The following is a 17136-nucleotide window of genomic DNA, read 5'->3' as shown; positions in this document are numbered from 1 at the left end:
AATATAGCTAGAGAACTGACCACGATGCTTGCTCCTGCTTAGTGTGGTCAGTTTTTGATAGAAAAGCAGAGGAACTGGCAGGAACACAAGCGATTTCACACAAAGGAAGCAATACAAAGAGAACAGGATACTTTCTCATACAAGTACATGGTATAGCAGGCATATATCAGAAATATGAAATCTTGGGTTTACAAACACTTTAAGTGTCTGTTTATACATGTGTTCACACAAGAATTGTATGGATTTGACCCAAGATTCTAATTTTTTCTAATTGGATTCAACTGGAAAAACATGTAATTTATGTGTGAAAACTGTGTGAATCTTGGATGAAAACAAATCCATGATAGAGTATTACATATCCAGTTATGCAGTTCTCTAAAAGTATGGAAACATCAATTTCTCAGGAAAACTATCTTCCTCACAAGTTCTGTTACTAAATACTGAGTTAACACCTACCTATACCTAGACTATGAATGTCCTTCTCCTGGGTCCCAATATGTATGTCACTTAAAATGACTTGAAAATGCAGTTGGGAAAAGAAGACTGAGAACACATTAGAAAGATCACACTGTATTACTCTATTATTTCTAAGACTGTGGAGTCCAACTATAAACTCTTTGTCACAGTACATAGTGCCCCACAGGATAGCACATTTTGCTCCTTGCAATTCTGTTTTAAAGGATGTCTGGAAAGCTGTGCACACATATACTGGAGCTACGCAACAGTTAGGCAACTATGCTACAGAGCCCCCATTCCCGGCCTCGAAGGATCCCTTGCAAAAATTCACATCTTAGGGAACCACTGTTAAACATTATGCCTACAGCACATTATACTTTAGCATGCTTAATACATTTTAGATATAAAAATAAGAAAATACATAGATAACATAATTGTCTACTCAGAGCAAATAATTGTGTACCACCCCCGCTTTACAAGACAAAATTATTTTTAATAATAATATGCAATTAAATTATAAAAAGGCTCCAAAGGAAACATGAAAAAGTAATAAAAACTAAGGGTTTTTTTTGCATTGCTTTTCTGTGAAGAAATGCCCCCTGGCATTAGTGAACACTGTAGTGCCCCCTACATTGGTGGTAAGTTGGAGGACCCCCTTTAAATTGTTATTGGGAAAAGGGAGCTTTTACAGTGGTGGTCACTGGGAACAATGCCCTATACATCAGTGGTCAATTTAGTGGCCACTTCTGTTTGTTGTCAATGAGAAGAATGGCTGCCTTGCACTGGGATAAATACCAGTAAGTGGGATAAATACCCTATTTCATTAGAAAATAGTGGAACGAATGACAATTACATTGGTGGTCACTGTATAGTATTTCCAGTTGCAAACCACTAAAGATAATTTTGACATCAGTGTTTTTTTAGATTTTCATTGGTTCTACTAAATTACATCAGTGCCAAAACTATGCAGACACAGTCATAGGGGAAATCAATCTGCCTTTGGTCAAGAAACACTAAGCAACCCTAGGAAGAACCCAGGGTTAAGAACGACAAGTCTAGAATTTTTCAGATGGTATATTTTGTTTTATGTCTTCATTTGCATAAAGACCCCTTTGCAGATTTCCTAAATAAGCAGCCTGACAGTATCTAATACTATCCGTTTATATTACTCTAATTTATATGTACAGTAGCTTAACAGGTCATAGCCAGAAAAGTTAGTTAGTTCTTCTCTTAATGTAAAAACCCCTGTCAGGTTTTTATTGCTGTATGTGTTTCCAGTGGCGAGATTAACCAACTCTATTTGTTCTCTTGACCACTGTCACCAACTAAAAGTGAGGGAAAATTTAAAGTTCTGAGTTATCACCAGAATAGGACAACTTAAGATATTTTTCCACACTTTGGAAAGATATGCTATTACTTCCATTTGTGTCGACAGGAAGTGAAGGGGAATTTCTTAAATTAGACACAGATGGATGTAACTACCAGGAGTTTAAACCATTCCCTATACTTTCCAAAAAAAAAAAAAAAAAAACATTTTTGTTTTTCGCTATTTGACGGGATCAATTATCAATTTCAACTCCTGTGTCCACAAATAAGACAACCTGGAGAATGTTGGGGATAGCTCATTTGCCATCGTTCCTAAGGAAGATTTCTACAAACATTTCACATACTCTGCCTTATCAACTTGTGTGTCATCATTGCTGTTGCTTAATGTGGATAACAATGCACAATATAACAGCATGCCTTTTTCGGTAATCCTTCATATTTACAAGAGCTTAAAAGCTTACTGAAATTTTCATAGGAATTTAGTTTTGTCTTTTTTATTTTCTTTTTACTGTGCAAAAAAATCACTGTATGAAAATACTTTGAAGCCAATACTCAGATAATTCTAAGGCACACTAGAACTTCCCATAAAGCAGTGGGATGTACGTATTTTGAATGATGAAATAGATAAATTCACATGTATGAATTTATTTACAGAAAACAAAACATTCTAGCAAGACGTGGGATAATCAATTTGAAAAGTAAATATTGTATAATGCTCACCATTTTTGGTTTAAATAATGCTTTTACTTTCTCATCTATTGAGGGACACAGGAAGTCTTTTATCTCCTGCCTTGTACAGGAAGATTGTACACTGAAAAACATAAAAAAAAAACTGTAGGCCAACCCAGAATAACCCCTCTTACTGTCAGTGTCCTAGGAGGTTGAGTGTCTTTTGTTCAACTCTCTTGTGTAAAAAGCAAATCTGTTTTTTTACCAGCATCAGTTATTTTCTTCTTTCTATCACGATTCTTTTCTACATTGCTGTTAGAGATGGTCTCTTCAGTTGCAACTATTTGGAATGGCTGTCCTTTGCCTGGCTTTTGGAGTGCCGTTTCTAGACTAAATCTGCACTGCACATTATGGAGAACAGCCTAGATGGGACCTCTGAGCACAGATTTGCAAAATTGCCCCCCTGGTCTTCTGTTCATGCGAGCAGCAGCTGCAGGCTAAGCAACATAACTGTATATCGCTTAGCACATGCGCACTGGAACCACTGTGTCCACTGTGCTCGGCACTCAGCTGGATTATCATATGATCAATCAAAGCGATCACATGATTTACATTATAAGCAAAACAGTCATGAATGGCTTCCATTCATGACTGCTTGCTTACTATTGTGATGCTCTGGTTAGCCGACAACTATCACATAGTAGATAGATCCCCATGACTAAGTTCCGAGGGGGCGGCGTGAAACGCGTTGGGACATGGCCTGGTCAGAGTCCAGGCTGAGGTTGCCACTCCATTCATTGCCGCATAACATCATAGTTGTTGTGACTTCCAGGGGTCACCCTTCCCTCCTTGAGCTATCACATAGTACCTGGGCCAATCACCGCACCCTGTACCATATGATTAGCTGTAGCCAACCACAGATCACAATAGTAAGCAAGATGTCATAAATGAAAGCTATTCATGACATTTAAAACTATTGCATATAATAGTAATCATCACTGTTATACGCAACAACATTGTAAAAAAGTGATACATTCTGATGAAAGTATGTAAAAAAAAAAACTTAAAAAAATAAAAAAAACCTTAAAAAAGAAAACTGAATAAAAAAAATATTTAAACATTGTATTTTTTTTTTTTTACATACAGTCAGTAATCAGTATGCTTGATCATCACTACACCAGTCATATGATGATCCTCTACTGCACTGGTGATAATTAATTTCTTAAAAATGACAGCTTCAAAAAACTCACCATGCCTCTTACTAAATACCTTGGAGTGTCTACTTTCCAAAAGGGGTCATTGTTTGGGGGTTATTTGTACTGTCCTGGCATTTTAGAGCCTTTAGAAATTTTCAAATACCATAGTTTGTAGACTCTAAAAGTTTCACACAGATTAAATAATCCCTCTTAGATTGTGAACTCTAACGAGCAGGGCCCTCTGATTCCTTCTGTATTGAATTGTATTGTAACTGTACTGTCTGCCCTCATGTTGTAAAGTGCTGCGCAAACTGTTGGCGCTATATAAATCCTGTATAATAATAATAACAGTATGCACTGATTCGGGTTAATTTTTACCAAAGAAATGTAGCAGAATAAATGTTGGCCTACATTTATAAAGAAAGATTATTTCTTGGCAAAATTTTATAACAGACAGAAAAACGTGTTTATATTTTTAAAATGTTTGGTATCTTTTGCATTTATATAGCGAGAAATAATAAACCCAGTGGTGATTAAACCCTACAAAAACAAAGCTCTATTTGTGTGAAAAAATGATATAAAAGTTATTTGCATACAGTGTTGCATGACTGACCAATTGCAAGTTAAACTAGCATAGTTTTGAATAGCATGAAGGAGATAAAACCTTCTGGAGGTCAAGTGGTTAAACTTACAGGTTGCAGGAAACCCTAGTAATACAAAATACAGCATCCCATCCCATTAAGAGTTTGAATGGGAATAATTGCTGGAATTTATAGAACATATATGGAATGTTTGAGTTCTATAAAAGATGAGGTAAGGTTTTCAAGTCACCTTTTCTTACCAAATGCTCTCTGTTCACTGTTGCAACCATCATTCGAAGTCATTAAATCATGTAGTATTTAATTTTTTTTTAATACATTCACACAGAGGAAGCCATATTTGCTTCTCACTTATACGGCTGTGCTTTGCTGGTTCTTCTCCGAAAATCAGCAGACTTATTAGAAATGTTACTTATATGTTGCCTAAATCTACTAAACCTCTGTGAACTTCCTCCATTGTCAGACCTCTCTTTGATACAATAACATACATATGCACCGAGCAAGACTGTAAACGTGTTATAGTTATGTAACATATTTAAATGCTGGAATAATTGATCAAACTACGCACTCGCCGAAAATACACTTTTACTTCCCCTTAAGCTGGGTATACATAAGATTGCTGTGCTGTTGTTAATTTATTTACAGGATATTTTTGTTTTTCTTCGCAGGTTATAGATTTGGGAGCTGGAAAAGGTTATTTAAGCTCATATTTATCCATGCGTTATGACCTAAAAGTTTATGGGATTGATTCTTCTCATACCAATACAGATGGAGCTAACAAGAGAAACCGGAAATTGAAAAAGTATTGGCAAGTCTATAAAACAAATGCCAGAACCACTTCAAAAGCACAGAAATCTGACCAAAAGGGAGAGTGTTTATTGCCAACAAATCATTGTCCAGATACAAATGCTGATGAAGACATTTCAAAATTGAGGGGGGGTGATTTAATATTGAAAGGACCATCTATTTCAAACTCAGCTGAAGATAAAATGAGCGTTTTTTCTTGCTCTTCTAAGTTGCCAAACCAGAAAAACTGCAATCCCACTGTTCATCCCGTACAGAATACAGACACAGTGGATTTCTTGTGTAACACATGTTCCTTTTTGGATGTTTTGCCCACAGGGGCTGTAGAATTGCCCTCCTTGTCTGAAAATGTTGGCAAAGTCCTCAGTCACCAAGAAAAAGAAAGAAGGAAAATGGAGAACATAAAAGCCAAAAATCTGAAAGAATCACATGTTTATTCACCCCTTACTTCCTATGTCACTGCAGAGACGGAGCTCCATGACATAATTGCTGATCTAGAGGTTATCTCCCTTTCATCTTTCTTTACATGTGTAAACAGCTGTCATTCGTCTGTGACATCCAGAATGCAAGCCTTAATTAATTTCACGGTGCAAGGGGATATTTATTTTTCTTTTGTCTTTTCTCTATTATAATTTTAATGGATTTGCCTTGGAATTTGCTCTGGTGTTCTTTCATGTTCACTTTCACTATCTGTTATCATTTTCAGACATTGTTTAGTTGCTGCATAAATTACTCTATGAATATTGGTATAGGTTTCATATTAAGAAACATCAGGGTAAAGCAGTGATGCATAAATTATTATTATTTTTTGGGGGATGGATTGATTACAAAGAAAACTGTTCTTTTGTTTTATACCGTTTATAGTCTTAGAAAACAAAGTATTGAACAGTTGGTCATAGTTATTATACAGTGGTATGACATTCTGATGGTAAGGTCACCTTAATAAAAAAAAAAAATATATATATATATATATATATATATATATATATATATATATATATATACACACACACACACACTCTTTTGTCAAATTGTCAAATGTATTGGGACACTTGCCTTTACATGAACTTTAATTGTGTCTTCGTCCATAGGATTCAATATTGAGTTGACCTACCCTTTGCAGCTATAATAGCTTCAGCTCTTCTGGGAAGGCTGTCCACAAGGTTTAGGAGTGTGTCTATGGGAATGTTTTACCATTCTTCCAGAAGTGCATTTGTGAGGCCTGGCACTGTTGTTAGACGAGAAGGTCTGGCTCGCAGTCTCTGCTCTAATTCATCCCAAAAGTGTTCTATCGGGTTGAGGTCAGGACTCTGTGCCGGCCAGCCAAGTTCCACTACCCCAAACTTGCTCATGCATGTGTTTATGGACCTTGCTTTGTGCACTGGTGCGCAGTCATGTTGGAACATGAAAGGGCCATCCACAAACTGTTTCCACAAATTTAGGAGCATGAAATTGTCTAAAATATCTTGATATGCTGACGCCTTAAGAGTTCCCTTCACTGCAAATAAGGAGCCAAACCCAACCTCTGAAAAACAACCCCACACTATAATCCCCTCTCCAACAAATGATGGGGGTTGGCCCAAAACTTTTCGCAATATAGTGTGGAACTTGACTGGCCTGCACAGAGTCCTGACCTCAACCCGATAAAACACCTTTGAGATGAATTAGAGCGGAGACTGCGAGCCAGGCCTTCTCGTTCAACATCAGTGCCTGACCTCACAAATGTGCTTCTGGAAGAATGGTCAAACATTCCCATATACACACTCCTAAACCTTGTGGACAGCCTTCCCAGAAGAGTTGGAGCTGTTATGGCTGCAAAGGGTGGGCCAACTCAATATTGAACCCTACAGACTGGGGTGCCATTAAAGTTCATGTGCGCATAAAGGTTTTTCTGTCTCTCACTGTTAAAATAAACCTTCCATTAAAATTAAGGACCGACCATTTCTTTGTCAGTGGACAAACATACAAAATCAGCAAAGGATCCAATACCTTTTTCCCCTCACTGTGTGTGTGTGTATATGTATGTGTATGTATATATATATATATATATATATATATATAGTCCCACTCACAGGTCTTGTAGCAGAGATAAATCAAAACAACTAGTTTTATTGTGGATGTTTTGCTGGAGCTCAGTCATTGTTTCTCAAGACACTAAACATGGAAATTAACAGACTAATAAACCCAAAGTCCCACCCACCCACCAACAACACCCCCTAGTGATGACATCACATGTAGCAAGGCTAATAAAAACACATACAAGGTAGAGGTGAAGGAAAGATCACAAAAGAAAAAAAATCACATTAGTCCACCAAAAAAGCAAAAAATACTACATCCTAGTCGAAAAGTAGCTCCTGCATAAAAAAGGCCAATGCAGAAGAAGTAGAACAAAGCGAAAAAATGGATTATAAGCACTTACAAGATGGGTACCATTGCTCATGGTAAACACCAGGCATAATTACCCGTCATTAGTAACATAATATAATTAAAGCAAGAGATGTGCTTGGGCAACATAGGGACAAATGAAAAATAAAAATGTCCTAGCATGTCACTTGTGGTTTTATTATTAAAACAACTAGACTACCCTATATACAGTATATGTCCACCCACCCCACCCCTCCCCAAGATCTTACAGCTGGGGAAAGGTTCATTGTCACTAAGCAACATTTTAATAAATAAACACCGTAGCAGTTTTTGGTGCCATTATTTGTGGTGTGCATAGTTCCTTAAAAGTATTGTTGCTTTCTTTTTCTAGGAATCCATTATGGTTGGCTTGCACACATGTGGGGATCTTGCTCCGAATACATTGCGTATTTTTGTTGCAAAACCAGAAGTTAAAGCTGTGTGCAGTGTTGGCTGCTGTTATCATTTTTTGTCAGAAGAATTTGATAATCTAGAAGGTATGGCAATGTTTTTTTCCTGATGTTTCATTAAAAATGTATTTTGTTTCCTTTCACCTGTTAAAATGATACTTCCTCTATATGTCCTACTTAATAAATTGTTACAGAGGATGGTCCTTCCTAATACTGAACTCCACGCAAACCGCTAAATACTCAGATCAATTACACACATGGAAACTGTTGTATCTGCCAAAGGAATTGTATCTCTGTCCATCCAGTTCTCAGATTTACACAGCACTACCGCACAGCCAGGAGGAAGACACTGAAGGAGCCAAAGCTGACTGATTAGGCTATCCCACTGTTCACTCCGCTCTCTTCTCCTGTGAACATGTTTCTTTTTAATACATTTACATGCAGCACACTTGATTGTATTCCAGTCCTGCCCCTCCAAATTCCACTCTAATCTCTGCTGTACAGGGGATTGCAAGAAGTTGATATTAAAATCCAGGTATTTTGCATTTAAAAATACATTTATTGATGTATTATTGAATGATTACTGTGTTCATTTGTGTTTTTATATCTGCCTGGAGTAATGGCAGTAATGGCAGATGCAGGTACACAGCAGATGAAGGCACCAGGCACTATGCAGAGGACAGATGGATAACTGGATGCAGGGTCAGACAAGCCAGGTCAGCAATGGATGATCAGATATGAGCATAAACGGCAGGCAGAGAATGGTCAAGGTTGGCAAGAGGAAAACAGGCAGATATAACAACATCTTAAGGCAAGCCGAGGTCAGGACAGATAGAAGCAAGCGTGGTCAGGATACGCCGGGTCAAACACAGGAATCAATATACAGGAACATGGGTAGGGATGAGCCGAACACCCCCCCTGTTCTGTTCGCAGCAGAACATGTGAACAGGCAAAAACGTCCTTTGAACATGCAAACACCGTTAAAGTCTATGGGACACGAACGTGAAAAATCAAAAGTACTTATTTTAAAGGCTTATATGGAAGTTATTGCCATAAAAAGTGTTTGGGGACCCGGGTCCTGCCCCAGGGGACATGTATCAATGCAAAAATATTTTTTAAAAACGGCAGTTTTTTCAGGAGCAGTGATTTTAATAATGCTTAAAGTGAAACAATAAAAATTAAATATTCCTTTAAATATCGTGCCTGGGGATGTCCTTAGTATGCCTGTAAAGTAGCGCATCTTTCCCATGTTTATAACGGTGCCACAGCAAAATGACATTTCCAAAGGAAAAAATGTCATTTAAAACTGCTCGCGGCTGTAATGTATTGTCGAATCCCGGCAATATAGATAAAAATACCACAGAAAAAATGACGTGGATGTCACCCCCTTAAATCCATACCAGGCCATTCAGATCTGGTATGGATATTAAGGGGAACCCCGCACCTATTTTTTTTTTTAAATGGCGTGGGGGTCCCCCAGGCACTATATACTATGAACAGCAGTATATATACTATACGGCCTGCCCTATATACTCTGCAGAAATTGGGCCTTAGGTGTTGGTGATACCAGAACACTAAGCCCTCACAGTTACTCTTGCTGGGTGAAAGAACGGGCCCTGCTGTGAAATATTATATCAAGAATTGTAATTACATGCCCCTGTTAAACATGCCCCACCACCTTTGGTGGTGGTGCCAAAACACTGTAAGCCCTCACAGATACTCTTGTTGGGTGCAAGAACTGGCCCTGCTGTGAAATATTATTTCAAAAAATGTAATTACATGCCCCTGTTAAACAGGGGCACAAAAATTGGCCCTTGGGCGGTGGTGTTGATGCCACAACACTGTAACCCCTCAGAGATACTCTTGTTGGACGCAGATAATATTAGATCAAAGGTCTCCAAGTCTGCTCTTGCCCCTAGATATTCCTGCACCATGTAATGCAGACGCTGACGATGTTTGCCTGAACCGATCAGACCTTGGCGCTGAAAAACTGTTTAAAGGCATCGGTCAGCCGGCCACCTTCTCCACCTCTCTTTTTCTGACTGAACAAAGTCTCAGCAACACGTTGTCCAGCACCAGGAAATTGTAACCTCCTAGGGTCTGGAAATGCATTGCACAAACCTTTCTTCAAGGCCTCCTGAAGATGTTTCATTCTCTTCTCCCTCTGTGAAGGCAGGATGAGTTCTGCAACCTTACCCTTGTAACGTGGATCAAGATGGGTTGCCAGCCAGTAATGATCCCTCTCCTTGATACTACGAATCCTAGGATCCTTTCGCAGGCTTTGCAGTCAGGGAGGCCATGCAGCGTAAGTTTGCATAGGCATTTGATTCTGAGTCCTTTGGGTCACTAAGGATCACATGATTAGTAACTACCTCCTCCTCTACATCCATGCTGACACAATCCTCCTCCTCTTCTTCCTGTGTGTTTGGCGGGCCTGCAGGAATGCTATCTGGATAAAGGGAGGATAGATAGATAGATAGATAGATAGATAGATAGATAGATAGATAGATAGATAGATAGATAGATAGATAGATAGATAGACTTTATTGTCATTGTATACATACAACAAAATTTTTACGGATACTCTTTACAGCAGCAATAAAACATTTCTCAAGAAAACCACACATACATACTCCTAGCACATGCCCATATATCTATTTAAATATGTCAAAATCTAAAATGTAATTTAAAAATAAATAAATAAAAGAATGTTAAAATTCTACATAAAATTCCTAAAACACTGTACCTGATGGGATTATGGACAATACGGCCCTAGGGAAAAAGCTATGCTTTAAGCGATTAGTGTGCATTTTAAATGTTCTATATCTTTTCCCTGATGGCAATGGGACAAACACACTGTAACCTGGGTGGGTTGGATCAATACTAATAGCTTTTGCCCGCTTTTTTAATCGGCTGGCATATGCTGTGTCCAAATTTGGTAGATCTGTTCCTATGATCCGCTGTGCTGTTTTCACCACACGAGACAGGCACTTTTTATCCTCCGCCCTGCAGCTGGCATACCACACTACAGCGCAGTGGAGAAGAAGACACTCAATGGTAAAATGATAGAAATTGACCAGAAGCCTTAAGGGCAATCCAGCCTGCTTCAGTCTCCGAAAGAAAAACAGTCTCTGCTGCGCTTTTTTCACTAGAAAAAAAGTATTTTGAGACCATGACAACTCCCTTGAAATATGTACTCCCAAAAATTTAATAGTGTCCACCCTTTCCACCTCCTCACCACCTATATAAACTGGGCAATGATTGCTATTTCTTGATCTCCTATAATCCACTATTATTTCTTTAGTTTTTGCCATATTGAGTATTAAATCATTTTCTCTACACCACTCAACCAAATGTTGAATTTCCTGCCTATAAGCTGTCTCATCATTATCTTGTGTGAGACCCACTAAAGTGGTGTCATCAGCAAATTTCACTATAGTGTTTGAAGCATGTATGGGAGTACAGTCGTGCGTGAACAGTGTAAACAAGGCTGGACTTAACACACATCCCTGTGGTACCCCTGTATTCAAAATAATAGTTTTAGACATCTGATCTCCTATTCTCACCATTTGTGGCCTGTTTGTTTGAAAATCCATAATCCATGAGCGCAGCAATGGACATAGGCCCAAAGCTTTTAACTTTTCCACTAATTTTTCAGGAACTACTGTATTAAATGCAGAGCTAAAATCAATGAATAACATCCTAACATATGTGTTTGGGTGCTCAAGATGTGTCAAGGCAGCATGCAATGCAATAGCAATTGCATCACCTGTGCATCTATTTGCACGATAGGCAAACTGATACTTATCCAGATCAACAGGAATGCTCGCCTTAAGATGTGATAATACGAGCCTCTCAAAACATTTCTTGATGATAGGAGTTAGGGCAACTGGGCAATATTCATTTAAGCATGATACCGCTGATTTTTTAGGTAATGGGACAATAGTAGTAGATTTAAAACAAAAATCTACTACTATTGTCCCAATACCTAAAAAAAAAAAAAAAAAAAAAAAGGTAAGGTAGTCCTCCTCTTCCTCCCGTTGTTCTGCGTCAAGTGCCCTGTCCATGATTCCACGAAGCGTGTGCTCCAACGAGAAGAATAGAGGGACAGTATCACTGATACATGCGTTGTCGCTGCTCACCATCTTTGTGGCTTCCTCAAATGGTGACAGGACAGTGCATGCATCCTTGATCAGTAGCCACTGGTGTTGCGAAAAGAAGACAAGCTCCCCTGACCCTGTCCTGGTGCCATACTTGCACAGGTAGTCATTGATGGCCCTCTGCTGTGTGGGCAGCCACTGCAGCATTGCCAACGTTGAGTTCCACCTGGTGGGCATGTCACAAATGAGGCGGTTGGTGGGCAGGTTGCATTCCCTTTGAATGTCAGCCAGTTGAGCACTGACATTGTATGACAGGTGGAAATGACCACAGACTTTTCTGGCCTGCCTCAGGAGATCCTGTAAGCCTGGGTACTTGCTCAAAATCCATTGCACCACCATATTCAGGATATGTGCCAAACATGGGTCAAGTGTCCCTATCGGAGGTGGGCAGAGAGAAGGTTGGTGCCATTGTCACATACAACTATTCCTGGCTGAAGCTGGCATGGCATCAACCACCTCTGAGCCTGCCCCTGCAGAGCTGACAGAATCTCTGCCCCAGTGTGGCTCCTGTCCCCTAAGCAGACCAACTCAAGCACCGCTTGGCATCTTTTAGCCTGACTGCTTGCGTAGCCCCTTGAACGCTTACGGAGCACCGCGGGGTCAGAGGACAAATCTGCAGAAGTGGCCATCGAGGAAGAAGTGGAGGGGCGGAGGAGAGAGCTTTGGCAGAATCACCACTAGCATTTTGAAGGTGTGGTGGTGGAACAAGCTCCAACAACACTGAACCCTGTCCTGCATTCTTGTCAGCTGCCAGCAGTTACCCAGTGCGCCGTGAAGGAAAGGTAATTTCCCTGCCCATACCTGCTGGATCATGAGTCAGCGATAATATGAACCTTACTGCTAAGTGCCCTGTCCAACGAGGCCAAATCATTGCCTTCCACATGCCGGTAGAGAGCCGGAATGGTCTTCCGTGAAAAGAAATGGCGTTTTGGAACCTGCCATTGAGGTACAGCACATTCCACAAATTCATGAAAGGGGGCAGAGTCTACCAGCCTAAAAGGCAGTAGTTGCAGTGCTAGCAGTTTGGCCAAGCTTGCATTTAGACGCTGAGCATGTGGATGGCTGGGACCTAATTTCTTTTTTACGGTTCAGCAACTGGGGTAGGGAAATTTGCCTGCTAAAATCAGATGGTGGTGTACTGCTAGCAGATTGGCTGCAAGTACTTAGGACACCTTTTGCTATACCTTTATTCCTCTCAGTGCAGGTGAGGAGCAAGGAGAAGTCCGCCTTTTGTTTTATGTGGGTCTTTCAAGTGCTATTGCTAACGGACTGAATGGCAGGTCGTCATATGTCTGGTCGAGCATGTGGTGCCCACGTGGCTGCTGTTCTGGCCACGCTTGATCTGCTTCAGACATAGGTTACAAACAGCAATGGTGCGATCTGCTGCACACATGTTGAAAAAGGCCCACACCAAGGAACTTTTAAAAGTCAGCGGGGAGTCAGCAGTACCTTGCACCTGCGGAGCTCTGCGGTGTGATGCAATAGGGTGTCTGTCCTTAAGCTGCCCCCTAGAGGACATCCTGCCTCATTGGAGTTGTGCCTCCTCCTCCTCTCTTCTCTCAGGCACCCAAGTACAGTCAGTAAATTTTAAAGAATTCCTTCGCGCTGGTAGATGTAAGAAAAAAAAAAAAAAAAAATGTAGGTGATGTAAAATACTAGATGTGAATATTGCAGCAAAATTAATAGTGCTCACACAACCGCTTACTGGATAAATAATTAAGTGAATTTCGCGCAATATTCCAGTATTACCAGTATTTCGATGCCAAAGAAAAACTAGCAAGGTTATAATACCATAAATAATCGTGAATGGATCCTGGTGAATGAAAATCCTTGTATAAAGTGTTATACCATTAAATAAATTAATATAAAGTGCAACCGTATAATACCATAAATAACCGTGAATGGATCCTGGTGAATAAAAATCCTTGTGTAAAGTGTTAAGACATAAAATAAATTAATATAAATTAATATAAAGTGCAACCGTGACTGAATGGCCGTGAATAGATGCTGGTGAGTAAAAGTCTTTGTAAAAAGTCCTTATGACATTGAATAAATTAATATAAAGTGAAACCCATCATAAAGGTGAATGATTAGCAGCAAATTGATATCAAAAGTGCACTAAACTCAGTGTAGTCCCAATTCATCTAACTGCGCCTTTAAAAATAAAAACTCAAATTAGCAGCATTGCAAGATTCAAAATATGCAATTCATAAAATCTAGGATAGATGGCGCTGTTGAGTAGATAGAAAGTCCTTCTATTCGGGTCTGTGTGTGTTCTATATGATGGCTGAATGTTTCCTACGGTGGTATCCTCTAGTGCAGTCTCTCTGGACTCTCACCTTAAATTAGTACAAATCGAGCTGTGGAGATAAGATCAATGCAGTATGGAAGCGCTGTCTGGACACTTCTCCTTCTGTACTACTTGACTCTCTGGATCTTCTCCTGTGTTCCCTCGGCTCCCTCCACTCTGATGCAGCTCAGACAAGATAAAGACAGGGGAGGGGGAGAGAGAAGGCAGGCTCCACTAGTGTGTTATCGTTTTAAAACCAGGGGGGATATTTATTTGATTATACTCTTACATTGAATATTAAAAAGTCAGGCAAAGTAAAAAACAGATGAGAAGTCTGGCGTTCTCAGCGCCCTCTCACTTGTGTTGACAGCTGTGTGCCGCTCCAGCCAATCCCTACGCGTTACGACACGTCACGTGTCTCCCCAGATGAAGACACGTGACGTGTCGTAACGCGTAGGGATTGGCTGGAGCGGCACACAGCTGTCAACACAAGTGAGAGGGCGCTGAGAACGCCAGACTTCTCATCTGTTTTTTACTTTGCCTGACTTTTTAATATTCAATGTAAGAGTATAATCAAATAAATATCCCCCCTGGTTTTAAAACGATAACACACTAGTGGAGCCTGCCTTCTCTCTCCCCCTCCCCTGTCTTTATCTTGTCTGAGCTGCATCAGAGTGGAGGGAGCCGAGGGAACACAGGAGAAGATCCAGAGAGTCAAGTAGTACAGAAGGAGAAGTGTCCAGACAGCGCTTCCATACTGCATTGATCTTATCTCCACAGCTCGATTTGTACTAATTTAAGGTGAGAGTCCAGAGAGACTGCACTAGAGGATACCACCGTAGGAAACATTCAGCCATCATATAGAACACACACAGACCCGAATAGAAGGACTTTCTATCTACTCAACAGCGCCATCTATCCTAGATTTTATGAATTGCATATTTTGAATCTTGCAATGCTGCTAATTTGAGTTTTTATTTTTAAAGGCGCAGTTAGATGAATTGGGACTACACTGAGTTTAGTGCACTTTTGATATCAATTTGCTGCTAATCATTCACCTTTATGATGGGTTTCACTTTATATTAATTTATTCAATGTCATAAGGACTTTTTACAAAGACTTTTACTCACCAGCATCTATTCACGGCCATTCAGTCACGGTTGCACTTTATATTAATTTATATTAATTTATTTTATGTCTTAACACTTTACACAAGGATTTTTATTCACCAGGATCCATTCACGGTTATTTATGGTATTATACGGTTGCACTTTATATTAATTTATTTAATGGTATAACACTTTATACAAGGATTTTCATTCACCAGGATCCATTCACGATTATTTATGGTATTATAACCTTGCTAGTTTTTCTTTGGCATCGAAATACTGGTAATACTGGAATATTGCGCGAAATTCACTTAATTATTTATCAAGTACAGTCAGTGACCTCATCACCCCCTCCCTCCTCGTCACTGGAGCAAACTTGGCAGTATGCTGCAGCTGGGGGAACATGACTGCCAGTTTCTTGACCTTCTTGGGCACTCCCTCTCTCTAGGCTCACATTACTCCCTTCCTCAACCTGGGAACCGACATCGGAGCCTTCAAATCGATGCGCATCCTCCAGCATCAGGTTGGTTGAATAATTCTGGGACTCCTTGCATGATGGTGGGGCTATGAAAGGAGTGACTGTGGACAAGGAGCTGGTGGAATAGGCTGCTTTGACAGCTGCGTTGGAAGGCAAACTACTCTGAGCTTGGGTGACAGAGGATGAGGACAGCTTTGTTATCCACTCTACCAACTCTTCTGCATGCTCTGGCTCTATAACACAGCCAGCAGCAAAGAAAAAAGGGCAAGCATGCTCCACGACCACCTGCACAGGATGCACCATGTCCATGACTACCACTTTGGCCTGTGAGCTTCTGCCTCTGCTTGGTGGCCTTCTGGACATGATGTATTTTTTGTTTTGCAATACCACACTACACTGTATTAGATACTGTGTACACCACCTGAAGTGTATTAGATACTGTGTACATTGCCTGCACTGTATTAGAAACTGTACTACGGCTGCACTGTATTGCTTACTGTGTACACCACCAGAAAAGTAGTAGAAACTGTACTACGGCTGCACTGTATTAGAAACTGTACTACAGCTGCACTGTATTGTGTACACCACCAGAAGTGTATTAGAAACTGTACACGCTATTAGATACTATGTACACCGCCTGCACTGTATTAGAAACTGTACTATGGCTGCACTGTATTGTTTCCTGTGTACACCACCAGAAGTGTAGTAGAAACTGTACACACTGTATTAGATACCGTGTACACTACCAGAAAAGTAGTAGAAACTGTACTACAGAAACAGTACACAACCGAATGCACTGTAGATTTAGGCTACATTGGATGCAGAGTGTGTGTGTATATATATATATATATATATATATATATATATATATATATATATATATATATATATATACACACACACACACACACAGTGGGGACAGAAAGTATTCAGACCCCCTTCAGTTTTTCACTCATTGTTATATTGCAGCCATTTGCTAAAATCATTTAAGTTCATTTTTTTCCTCAATAATGTACACACAGCACCTCATATTGACAGAAAAACACAGAATTGTTGACATTTTTGCAGATTTATTAAAAAAAAAAAAAAACTGAAATATCACATGGTCCTAAGTATTCAGACCCTTTGCTCAGTATTTAGTAGAAGCACCCTTTTGATCTAATACAGCCATGAATCTTTTTGGGAAAGTTGCAACAAGTTTTTCACACCTGGATTTGGGGATCCTCTGCCATTCCT

The 17136-nt window shown here is 39.8% G+C and overlaps 1 protein-coding gene across 1 annotated transcript in view; it reads left to right on the top strand.

The window, feature by feature from the left end:
* METTL25 (methyltransferase like 25) overlaps positions 1-17136 on the top strand; it is a 395084-nt gene that overhangs the window by 179432 nt on the left and 198516 nt on the right. The window contains exons 5-6 of the mRNA XM_073620219.1: positions 4915-5550; positions 7806-7950. Coding sequence (XP_073476320.1) covers positions 4915-5550; positions 7806-7950 — 781 coding nt within the window. The remainder of the gene's footprint in view (positions 1-4914; positions 5551-7805; positions 7951-17136) is intronic.

Source organism: Aquarana catesbeiana, linkage group LG03, assembly GCF_042186555.1.
Source record: "Aquarana catesbeiana isolate 2022-GZ linkage group LG03, ASM4218655v1, whole genome shotgun sequence".
Taxonomy (NCBI): domain Eukaryota; kingdom Metazoa; phylum Chordata; class Amphibia; order Anura; family Ranidae; genus Aquarana; species Aquarana catesbeiana.
Note: the sequence above shows the minus strand (reverse complement) of the source record. Positions and strands in the feature narration are given on the sequence as shown.